Here is a 13,397-nt window from a genome sequence, read left to right on the forward strand (position 1 = left end):
TAAATATGGCATATAAATAATTAAAGAGACTTACCTTGGTTTTATTGGTGTTCCCTTTCATCTAGTCACTGAGCTACTTAAAAACTAGTTAAAAAGTATTAAACAACTTGTAACATTGTGTTAATTTAATTCAACATTATTTTCATTTTGGAAATATATAAGTCAGTATTAAAGAAGTTTAACGTTTTTTATTAGCTAAACATTTCTCATCAGATCTCAGTTAAATCATTGCCTATTGGATACTGAAAGTGAAATCTATAGCTGTCCATTCAAAATAAAATCTACCAATTAAAAGTATGGCTAAATTATTTATATTTTATTTTATGTAAATAAACAACTAATAAAACATATGGTTTTCCAAAATAAATAAAATTATTTTGCTATTGATTGAATTGAATTATAACACTATCAAAGCTACAACCGCCACCAACTACAATATTTGACACCTTTTCTCTTTGTATTACAATATCTTTGCGAACATTCAAAGTTAATGCTCCAGTAATTTACTCTAGATTGAATTCCTGAAAACCCTCTCGTATTTTTACGACAATTGAATGGGGGGGGGGATTTGTTTTTACGGGAGGAAAACATCTTCACCTGAACATTGACACTTGCCAGTTCTGACAGACGCGATTGCGACAAAAACATCGCTGGACCGATACACGGTGCTATTGACCGAGTCATTACCAAGGAATGATCCTAGGTATTGGTCACGACACCTGTTTGTCAGTAGTTATGGTATATTATAGTTAATTATAGTTAATTGTTCAATTAAGGGGGCATAACTCCTTTATACCTCAGACCATTCAAGTACTTTTGAACTGGTCTACATACGGTTTACTTTATTATGTTTTTCATATTTTAGACGAGCAAATAAGAAGGAAAATGGTACATAGTTATAGTTTTAAAAATATTATTGGTTATAAACTGTTTCGTTTTTGTAAATCTCTGACAAACGTATTTTTTTAGTTTTTAGGCGCAAGTAGGGTAAGGGACCTCGCACCGCCTCTGATCCTTACGTCGTCGGTTCTAAACCAGTTTTAGATACATTTTACGAGTGCCCATTATTTGTTATTGAGTCTGCATTAAACCGTTAGGGGCACTGCATTTCGCCAACGTGCTGACCGGGAGAAGTTCCTCGACTTGCAGCGTTGTGTTGGGGGCAATCGTGCACCATTTGCAGGCGCTATCAGGGCGCCTCGCCTCCACATGTCTGTAAACAGCTGTTACTGTTGTAAACATCATTACCCATCTGTGTTTGGTTAGTGGATGGTCGCGTCTTTGGTGCAGTCTCGTGTCTTCATGCAGTGAATTATGTTTGGTTTTGGACCTTGCTTGCAGCTATGGATTAAGAAAATGTGGTGCGACTATGCGGACTATACATAGTGGAGAGAAGGATTTAATTAGACGGGGACAGTAGTGTTTTGACAATGAGTGTAATGATGAAAAGCTATTAAAAAGTTTCAGAAAAGAAACTATTAAAATAATTATAAAAGCTGGCAAAACAAACTCCGTTGGAAAATTGTGTACACCTGGGAAAAATGCAAAGCTGATTACCATAAAATGCAGATGGATAATTTTGATAAACGTGTAATTTTGATAGACGTGTAACTGTAGATATAATACTCAGACGAAAATATTTTCGTCATCTCCTGAAAGATATGGGGTTTAAGTGGAGGAAATGTGGTTACAAAAGAAAGTTATTGATTGAAAGATTTCATTGTTTATCAATTGACGGTTAAGTGCATGGGCCGTTCAATTACTTATCTTGTATGTGGTTCTGGTTCTACATTGGTGATCTTTACACCGACATCAATACAGCAACAATTTAGGGGAAGATTTATCACCATTCCATTATAAATAATGTAAATTACAGTAACTAGTATTCGTACAAGCATAGCAAAGGCAAAGTCGTAAACTCCAGTTGAAGTCTAGTACCGTACTTTACGATGTCGGTCTCGTCGCATGTAGGCAGCTGGTTTTGTCCTTTTGTCCTCTATTGCGTTGTGTCCTTCTTGACTGGCTCCACGAGAATCTGTATCGTTATTTTAAGTGTTTCAAAGGGAATGAGGAGAATTAAGGCATTAAGGTATACTGGTCCTACATTCTGTTATATCTTAATCACGCGTAGTGTATGCTATCCCTGAAAATGGGAGTACCGGTATTCAGTTTTGGTAGTTTTAATGGAGACAGATAGATAGTTAGAAAGCTTTGTATGTGTGGAAGGAGCAAAATTGTTGTGCTCATGAAACTGTAGTACAATTAATGCTTTTTTAGAGAATTTTAAGGTCTGCAATAAAATATATGCATACATACACGGAATTAAGGATTGAGTATCGTCTTTTTTCTGAGGCTGGGCTTCAATGACTAGCTACTGTACTTAGCTCTTGGAGGTATCTTCCCTTAGGGAGTATGTTTAATCTATGCTTCCACCTCTAAATTTTATTTATGGCATTCATTTGTAAATTATCTATTGTTATTTGTTATGAATCATTTCAGGCTGGTAAACTGATGATGAACTGGTGATTAATGAGTTTAGTACTTTGGTGCAAAGTTTTTTTTAAATTTAAATTTACTATGACGACAACTAAACTATTATATAAATGAATAAAGAAAGTAATGCTTATGACATGAACTATTGAGATCTCCAAGTACCTTTGACTTAGCCTGCGATTTGAGTTGATAGTAGCCCTGTTGGTAATTAATTAATTGCAATAACTCGAAACACGAAAGTTGCATTATCTTAATGTAATTAAATAAATAGTCCTGTGGTGAAATGACAAACTACAGTGACCTTATTGGGTGCATTCGAAATCATAAACACAAGTAGAAATATTCTCAGTCTCAGTTGTATGTTGTACAATATGTTTTAAAAGTATAAGTTTAGAAAAGACATGTTGTAATACCTTTTAATTTGCTATAAGATACTTTAAAAGCAAGTGGGACAATTTCAATGGTTTGTCACTTGAATGTTTCAAAGGTAGCAACTTCAAAAGAGCAGTAAAGAAGCTTAAGTGAAGGCGTCAAACAATCTATTTCAGTGATTTCTTTGAAGTTCCTTGAACAGTTACAAATCATTCAAGCAGATTATTAACTTATTCAAGATTACAATTTTTTCAGTTCAGAGAGTAAATTGTAGTTGTTATTTTCAGTTCAATAGTTTAAAATTGGAAGATTTCTACTTTTTAAAAACAAAATTTTAATAACACAGATGAAGTTAGAGCTTCAAATAAAATTTTCTAGACTAAAAAAATGATATTGGTGAAATAATGTGTGGAACATAAGAATATTTCCAGTTTGTGATGGAGGAGCTATATCAGTACAATATCAGAGCTAAAATTTCCTGTGTAGATGAGTAGGACAATTTGAAATAATACTGAACTAGAGGACCCATGCTGTTCCGCAGCGTTAAAATCAATATAACATCTGACAAATAATCAAATTTATGATTTTTTATTGAGTAATACAATATCTTGAGCTTGACTTGATTTAAACAAATAATAGTTAATTTACTGATAATTTTGAGTCCAAAACATATATAACACACGAACAATACTGGAGCTATTGATTTGTAATCATAGAAAACACTTATGAAAAAAAAACTTTGTTGGTTGTTCGCCTTGCATCAGCTTTAAACCTGTACGATTTGAATAAGTAATAGATTAAAAGAAAGCCAGTATTTCACTGAAGGTTCTTAGACCGAAATATATAGGATTATATAATTATAAGTGGTGAAATACATCTTAAATTGAAGTAATCTTAAATTAAAAAATGAATCAAACTATGCCGATGCTTGATGTGAAATCTGTATGTGCACACCTAAAATTTGAGACCTCAATCATGAAAATCGGTCAAGTAGAATAGCTAAAAAGAACTCGGCAAAGAGAAACCAAATTTAACTCCCATAAGAAATACATAGAGAGCGAATTTCGTTTACGTATAAACCAAGTGAGACTATAGATAATTAAATGACGATGCTTGATGGCAAATCTGTGCGTGCATACCTTCAATTTGAGACCTCAATCATGAAAATCGGTCGGGTAGAAGAGCTAAACGAACTCGGCAAAGAGAAACCAAATTTAACTCCCATAAGAAATACATGGAGAGCAAATTTCATTTATGTATATGCCGAGTGGGATTATAGATACATTTATGCCGATGCTTGATGGAAAATCTGTGCGTGCTTACCTTCAATTTGAGACCTCAATCATGAAAATCGGTCGGGTAGAAGAGCTAAACCAACTCGGCAAAGAGAAACCTAATTTAACTCCCATAAGAAATAAATGGGGAGCAAATTTTGTTTAAGTATATGTCGAGTTGGATTATAGATACATTTATGCCGATGCTTGATGGCAAATCTGTACATGCATAACTTCAATTTGAGACCTCAATAATGAAAATCGGTCGGGTCGAAGAGCCAAAAGAACTTGGAAAAGAAAACCCAAATTTAACTCCCATAAGAAATACATGGGGAGCAAATTTTGTTTACGCATATGTCGAGTACATATACGTATATTACATATACATACATACATATACGTATATTATAGATACATTTATGCCGATGTTTGATGGCAAATCTGAGCGTGCATACCTTCAATTTGAGACCTCAATCATGAAAATCGGTCGGGCAGAAGAGCCAAACGAACTGGCAAAAGAAAAACCAATTTTTTTTAAATATAAAAGATATTTGGCAGGAGTTAAGAAAATTAGTGTCAACAATGAGCTCAATGCTGATACTTTATTTCAAAAATTATTACTAGATTTAAATAAAACGTTTTAAAATGCTGTAATTTATGGAGCATGATGTATGAATCTTAAATAGGCGTTTTCAAATAGCTAAAAACTGTTGTTGGTTGAGGGTTTGAACCCCGGACCTAAAGGACGGTAGTCTAGCGCTCTAACTAAACCTAGACCAGATGTTGTCCAATTGTCATTGACAGGTACGTCCCCCAGACGTAACAGATCATTACTGTACTACCAATCGATAAGGATTTTATAAAAATCTAAACACAACCCTATGATAATACAAATGTTTCTCTATAGGAGTAAAATCATGTAAATAGAAACAACTCAGGATTTAATAAATGAGTCTTGATTTGCTAAGAATATAACCACAAATCACCAATTGAAATCACAACGGTTTGTTCAGTTTCAATTCCAGTAATCAGGGTACACTAGAGAAATGATGCCTTTGTGGTAGTAAAGTAGGGCATACACATTGGCTGTGATTGGTCTAGCAGCTATCATGCAGACAGACGGTGGTCTAGAAACACCAATTGGGTCTCATATATAGTAGTGTCACTTAAAACTTTACCCCATACAATTATTTAACATTCCTACAATTTATTAGGTTTTTTTATAGATTTATTTGTGAAATATCTTCTCTCGGCTACCTACTTAAGTTAATTTATTCAATATTTACAAATTGTGATTCTAAAGGAGGATATTGGAACTTGGTATAATAAATTTAAACATACATTTCATCTTAAAACCTAACAGACTTTTTGTAGACAGTTCTAGATGTTTAAAAAGGTGTTCGAAAGTAAAAAAAAACTAACCAAATCTTTTTACACTGAACTCCCTTTTTGTCCCACACCCCCAAACCGCACTCTGTAGACCCCCCTTGACAAAGTCTCAGAATCGCCACTGATGTTTACAAATAAGAGGGGTCATGTACCTCCTCATTTTAACTAATTAGCATATGTTAAATATATTCCCTGTATATTTAGTTTATTAAAGGTTGAATCAGTATTGGTATAAATTCAATGAGGAATTGTATTCAGTATTGTATTGAAATTGAAACGATGAATGTAGGCCTATCCTTCCGTGCATCGCGGTACTAGCCGTGTTTCCATACGTGGGATTATTATCCCGAAAACAGGATTTTTAGAGCATGAGCGGGATTTGAAGGGGATGTGGGGTAAAACAGGAGTTTTGGCTATGACAAAAAAAAACTAACCCCAATCGAAAAAAATTACCTTAACAAAATATAATAGCAATGTTAAAACAACTATTTAAACACATGTCTAATTTAACACTCAGAATTTAACATCAAAAATCTTAAGGGATTAAACGGGATTTCTTAACCCAGCGACCGGGATTTTTTTTTTTTCGTGTAGAAACACTACTGGGAGCTCGGTGCGTTCAATTAAAGCCAGTAATCAGAGGGTGATGATAGAATGTCTGTCGATGTTCGATGTTTTTTATATTGATGGCAGGTTCCCGATGTTTTTGTTAAATCGATGTTTTTGTCAAACTTCGATGTTTTTGACCAAGTAATGAGACGTAGATGCAAAATGTAGCATATCTGTAAAAAATGTAGTCTTTCAAGAGAAATTCTAGATTTTTTCCAAAATTCCCTGACTTTTCCAGACCCAACAAAATTCCCTGACATTTCCAGGTTTTCCCTGACCGTACCAACCCTGCATACGTTTTTTATGACAAAAATTTGTTAAAATCAGTAAGAGTGCTAGGAAAAGTAGTTTAACAGCTAAAGTGATACTACTTGACCAATTGATAGAAATTCTCTACCAACCTAAGTAAAAGAATTGTCATCAGTCCATGCAGGTTGAATGACTGTGTGACAGTCAATCTTAGATCCGAGCAGAGCCTGGTTTTGAGCAAGCACGAAGGCAGAAAATCGAGCGTGAGCCGATTTTCTCAATACTTAAAACCCATTAAAAAGTAGAAGCTTTTATCTCTGCAAAGATCACGCTCACAAGATTAACAGCTTTTGCCGCGATTGCGAATATCAACGAGAACATTTCCCCGCGGGTGAGGATGATGGTGTGTTCGCGGCCGCAGGAGATTTTCAATATTTTGATGCGATTGCGAAAAGCGATAATGATGTCCACACAACCGCAGGAGACATTCAGGATTTTGCTTCTACAGTGGAAGACGATTTAAATGTTTCCTTGACCTCAAAATATTCTAGATTATGATGTTATCGTAGAAGACGATGATGACGTTTCTTATTCCACAAGAGATATATCTAGGGTTTTGCCGGAAAAAAATGATGTTTCCTTCACTGCGGGTGATATTAGGGATTGGGCTGCAAACATGGGGGACGATGATGTCCTAGATTTGGCTGCAAGCTCGGTAGACTACGATAATGTTTCCATGACTACAGGAATTTCTCACTGTTTTGCCCCGATCATGGAAGACGATGATGACGCCTCGGTGCCTCGGAAAATGTCATGCTAAGCAAAATTGCACTTTTTTTTGCCGGAAATACCTGTGATAATGTTTTTAAAGATTATTGGTAGGGCCCGGTGAACAAACTTGCGTGGGAGCCTGCGGGCTCTTAGCGCCACTGATGTTTTGCATACAGAATTTCAAAATGTTTTTCATCCATCTTAAGAAGATAAAATCCCAATTTCGTATTAACTTTTTTTTTGGAATCGCACACACATTACATGTATGATAGGTTGAAATAAACAAAATGCCCAATTTGAGATGCAACTCACAAAATGCCATACATACCATGGCAGTCCACTGATTTTACGTGATCCTCTTTACCAACTTGCATTGCAAATTACCATGATAACATTGTCGCCGATAGGTGATGACACTGTCAGATTAAGCAAGGAAACGTACTAGCTGAGTTTAACAATTTTCCTCTAAGGTTAATAGCTTTAATATTAAATATTTAATTACATAGGTACATAGTTGTGAGTAGAAGTTTATAGTTCGGTTTGTTTATCTTGTGTCCCATATATTGGCCACATAGCACAAAGGGTTAAATCGCTATTATTTAGAAATAAATAAACATTCATATACATTGTAATAATTATATACAGTTTTATTGACAAAATTACATGGAAATGCCACAAAAATTATATTTCCTCTTTAATACTTTTAAAACTAAGTACAAAAAAATATACTGTACGGTAAAACACTTGTACAAAAAATTAAGTACATACATGAAAATTACTGTATAATTAAAAAATTTAGGTATTTGTGCAAATAAGCTGAAGCAAGTATTTTCCAGGATTTCATTTAGTTATTTTTGGTAAAAATTGTTAAGTGCCTTGTATCCACACTTCTATAATTAAATTGAATGTATTAATTAAATTTCTATGAGTTTTATGTTGCGCATAAAGTCAGTGTAGTGAAACAGTTTAATTTAAAGGTTGCTAATATTATACAATTAAAATTCTATTGTTATTTATTACAGTACTTGAAAACTGGGAAAATAATATGCATTTCTTATCAAACAGTAAAAAAATTAGCTTTATGTAAATGGAAATAAAAGTATTTAACAATAAAACTAATTTTCTAATCTTTATAAGTTAACCTAAAATCTTATAAACAATTTTGATTCATAAATAGACAGACTTTTTGGGTGTCGAGAATTCCTTTTTTAAACGGATGTTGCTTGTTCCAGAATGTAGCATTAGTTCTAATACGAAATAAGTGTGGACATAATAGAGTGGCTAAGATTTTATATACTGATTAAACCAATATTTCACTGAATATTTTGATTTTTTGCATCATTGTAAGATCAAAATTTTCTAGAATATACAAACAAAAGATGTAGAATTGGTGTCACAATTCTTTTTAGTTAACAATTTTAAACTATATTTTATTGAAATAATTAAACAAAATACAAAAAGTCTGGAATATTATTATTGTTGGCATGAAAATAAGAGATATTGCTTTTCAATCACACACATTTAATTACTAACTGTCAATAATTTCAACATTTGTTAAGTTGTTTTAACGTTTTTCGGAGGTAAATAAGAGTATAAGGTGTATAAGAGACATAAAAAGATAAATTATAAGTTTTTAGTTGTGGAATTTTAAAATATGCAAACTGAAATAAAAACTTATAAAATAAGTCATGTTTCCTTGTATCTTTTTATAACTAAAGCATTTTAAAAAAAATATAAAAATGCAGAATTCCCATAAAATATTACATTTAAAAAAGTGTGAGCAATTTATAAAAGTGAGCTGAGAGGCCATGTGTATTTTGACAATTAAAAATTTAGAAGTTTACAAATTATGTTAAATATGTAACAAAGAGCTGAAGAAAAACTATAAACTATACAAGAAAATAATATTTACAAAAAGAATACTGACGATATAATAACATTTACCATATATATACAAAATCATGTAATATTTGACAAATTTAAGTTAGAGTGAGCAAGCTTACTATGACATTTAACCGAATGGAATTAAAAGGTTTCACTAGATATGGTTTTGGGTTTGAAAGCGCAAATTAAATGCTACATGTTGTTTGTTGTGGTTAAAAATTACTTAGGAAATAAGTATTTAAATTCTTGATGTAACAAAAACTATTAAAACTGAACTCACATTTCAAGCAATATTTTTGTGTTTGAAAGATAACAATTAGCTTCTTTCACAGTTAATCCACTTCTGATACCTTTTAGCTTTTAACATAATTACTACACACGATTTCTTTGGCTTTTGTTATCTTTAAAACACAGCTCTGTATAGTATCTGTAGACACTTAATTATTCATTATTACTACATCCAAGTAATTTGCCTGAAGATAAGGTGGGGGTTTTTAAGGACAGTCAATTTAAGCAGTGATTATACCCTGAATAACAAACTCAAACTAGCGACATTCAATTTGTAAACTTTAACATATAAGCTTAAACTTAATGGATGTAAAACGTAAAATGTATAAACTATTGTTACACTTACAGTATACTGTCTAAAATACTGTGCAGTTGTTTAGAATAGAATAAACCTTTCTTATCCGACCAAACAACATAGACTTCAATTAATTTTGAATTACAGTTTTGAGTAACCTGGCATTAGATTAATATTTATAACTAGTAAAAAGGAAAACTCGCTATTGTTTGTCTTAGACATTCCAGTTGAATTGATATGGGTTTTTACTTTTTGGCTGATTCTATTTCACTACTTGTTTACAATGTATGCCAGAGGATGAAATTGCTTTTCCAGATCATTACACAATTTTTCCCAAGGTTTTCCTAAAGTATTGACACTGTAACTGAATCCATTAATTGGAAAGCAGCCTTTTTTGGCAAATTTTAGTAGTGAAGTCAGTAGACAAGTTCTGTATCTACAATATTCATTTCGCTGGTCAAAGATAAGACGGATTTGACTGAAATGAAAACATTGAAAATAAACAAAGCTTTAAGTACCACTTATGTATCTCTGTGGTACACACATCTGTAAAATATAAATATCACATCAACAACTGATTAATAAATTCTATCGTAAGTTTAAGTGGATTCGTTACGTTACAAATAAAAACTTAAATCCTAGTTATTAGCGAACTAAATAAAATATTTATACATTTTAAATCCAACAGAGTTTCCTTATAAAAAATATACAATAGTTTACATTATCACAAATTACTTTAATACACCAAACACTAATAACAAAATTGTATTTAAGTACTAAATTCATTCACTAAATTGTCAATTTAAATGCTTTCCTAAACTACGAGGAATGTAGTGTATACGACATTGATGGTTTTGGTTGTATGATCATGCTTTCAGACACGGTAAGATAAACGACGTGTTGGCTTCAAAAGCTCTACTTTTCTTATCAAAGAAGATTCGCTAGCAGACAAGACTACATGACGATTTAGGCACCATATTTTAGATTAGAGTATTTTTCAACAATCTTAGTTAGAGGGGAATATCATTTAATTTGAAGCAAATTTTGAAAACCCTCACTTAAACCCTCAATTAATATACAAATAACATTATTTTTACGTATAAATATAAAACCAACTAGAAATGAGACTGATTTGTATAGTGAAAATAAAAACTGCATATGTTTTACTTTGGCAAATTAATACATTACTGTATTTTTAAGTACCACAATTTATATAGTCGGACTTAAGACTAGGAGTATTTAGTAGTTTTAATATAGTATAAAAGTATAAGAATATACCTGGTATCTAGGTCAAAATAATTAAACTTAAATATAAATAAATGGCAGTCATAATGAAAACTAAAATAATTTAATAAGTTCAAAATTTCTAATGTATTTCTGGACCGAAAGCACCTCCAATATACATGATATGTATCTCGATTTGTTACTTATATTGTACTCTGTCAAATTCAAATTTAAGTATAGCTTAAATGGGAAGAAACTAATTTTCTGCTAGATTTGAATGAAAATATTGCAGAGCAAGCTATTGAGGTATAATGCTATAAGGTCTAGTTTAACAACTTGTTCAAATAAATAATGCATTCAAAATTTGTTCAGAACAAAACAGCTATTACAGCAGTTATTTGAAGCTTTACAACAATAAGATCGGTAACAGTAAATACCTAAAAAAAAACACATAATGCAAAAGCCACACTGAAAAGTGAATTTGGAATAGAGTACTATAATAACAACATACTAAAATTTTTAGTTAAATATCAATAGATAACAAAGTGAAAATCTTAGTTACCAACATCGTTAGATTTATCTGTTAACTCACAACATTCTCGTCTTTTACAATCTACAACTTACTGACTAAATAACAATCTGTCCTTAAGACATACAAGCCGTTGTTCAAATATAACATTTCAACTTTAAAAGTTTTATTTTTTAATTTCCATTTCATTTTATACATAACTTAGGGAATGAAATTAAGTACTTTTAAATTGTGTCGAAAAAGTAAAAGAATAGTACCTGCGCAAAACTTAAGGTAAAATCTTTTCTATTTAATTAGAAACATTTCATCAACCATACACAACTGTGAAATTTCATACCTTGGAAGCTTAAAATGAAACGATCGAGCGGAAAACCGATAACACAAGTAGCTACATGTCTAATGCCTGTAGGCCTGCCCTCACATCTGTACTTGGAAAGCTTTAACAGGTGCGGTCGTCGGCGTAGCTCCGTTCGTGGGGCTGTTGGTCAGGAAGGGATTAGTGCTGTGCTGTGATTGGCCGTTTCTCGACGCTATAGCTGCCCACTCAGCGTCAAAAGGGTCTGTTGTGCCGTTTGTATTTTGATGCGAGTAATATGATTCAGCCGACCCTATGGATTCAAAAAAAAACTTTTAGTGCTGTTGGTTAATAGTAACAATTGAAGAACATTCCAATAGACATAAGCTCTATGTTATTGTCTTATATCAAATGCTAACAGTTTAGTGCTTATAACTCAGAAAAAGGTTAAGGCATAGTTTAAACAGTAATCTATTACTTTTTTTATTTTCTGTTTATATAGACCCATTGTCATTTTCTAGTTTTTTTGTAAGGAATTTTCAAATCCTGATCTTGTAACTATCTTATGTCGACCTTTGGCCATCATTAATGGTAGCCCGATGAAAAATGGAATCTGAGTCCAGATCCACCTTGGTTGGAATTGAACCTTTAACATTCAAATTATTTTTGCTTCACTGAATGGGCCTAAATCATGTTCCTGCTACTGCATGGAAATCACTGTCACACATGTAAACAGTACCCAAAACAGCTCATTAACACTTTAATCATTCCTGCTCTGCTAAATCTACTGAACAATATCATCTGGTAATGTATCTACAAAAGTAAATCTATGAACAAGGACCTAAATGGCATTTTATCTGTGTGTTATGATAGGTAAAAAATCATAGAAGGAAAACTCTTGTGTATTAAATTTAGATGAAGAACAAAGAGGTGGTTTATTTCTGTAGTCTTTGTAAAAAAGTAAGACTTAAATTTTAGTAATTTCTGTGATCGGTAAAGTTAAGTGATTTCAGTGATCGATAGTTGCAAAGGACATACACCAAAGCATTCAACCTGTTTTAAAATACACACGTAAATAAATATACATTACAGAATCCCTACAAATGGATTATTATAAGACTAAGTAGTCAGGGTGTTTACCGAGAGAATGTGCACGAAGATGATGAGACAACATCGGTGTTCGTCTGCTCATAGCGGGGGAGTTGCCAGAGAGAGTCACTGCTGCCACCTGTCACAAGAGAAAAGTCCATCAAGTTGTGGGCCATAGAACATATTTGGACAGTTTACACATTTTCTCATAGCATGATTTAACTATGACAACAATCATACTAATTAGGGGAATAATATAAGGCTAAAAGTTTGTGTTATAAAGCTGAATGTTTGTGTGTTTGTTAGTTTGTTTCAAGGATGTTGTTGTACAAGGATGTTTATAAAAATACATTATGTTTGTATCTTTGTTTTCCCCCAAAATAATTTCTGGCAAATGGAGTAGCCTGTTTTTGTTTTTGTTTTAGATCGGGCTGGTATCTTGCTTGTGGTGTTCTGGAGAGGTTACAATTTGCAGTTAATTTATAAGGAGGGTTGTCTTTCTGAGGGTGTTCACTTGTGGATTGGACAGGTGAAGTCTGATGCATGTACAGTAGACTCCCTCTTATCCGGACATCAGTTTAACCGGACTAGATCGGCAGGAAGTGGGCGTTACTGAAACGACTGTTCTCGCGGGAA

The 13,397-nt window shown here is 32.7% G+C and overlaps 1 protein-coding gene across 3 annotated transcripts in view; it reads right to left on the bottom strand.

The window, feature by feature from the left end:
• Positions 1 to 7,807: 7,807 nt before the first annotated feature.
• Positions 7,808 to 13,397, bottom strand: part of LOC128985390 (protein numb-like) — a 136,333-nt gene continuing 130,743 nt past the window's right edge. For all 3 annotated transcript variants that reach the window (XM_054404845.1, XM_054404844.1, XM_054404843.1), the window contains 2 exons: positions 12,813 to 12,900; positions 7,808 to 11,985 (listed from right to left, as the gene is read on the bottom strand). In XM_054404845.1, the coding sequence (XP_054260820.1) occupies positions 11,795 to 11,985; positions 12,813 to 12,900 (279 nt within the window). In that variant the 3' untranslated portion in view covers positions 7,808 to 11,794. The remainder of the gene's footprint in view (positions 11,986 to 12,812; positions 12,901 to 13,397) is intronic.

This window comes from Macrosteles quadrilineatus, unplaced genomic scaffold (assembly GCF_028750875.1).
Source record: "Macrosteles quadrilineatus isolate MER2022 unplaced genomic scaffold, UCM_ALF_1.0 Scaffold_2__2_contigs__length_208266976, whole genome shotgun sequence".
Lineage (NCBI taxonomy): Eukaryota > Metazoa > Arthropoda > Insecta > Hemiptera > Cicadellidae > Macrosteles > Macrosteles quadrilineatus.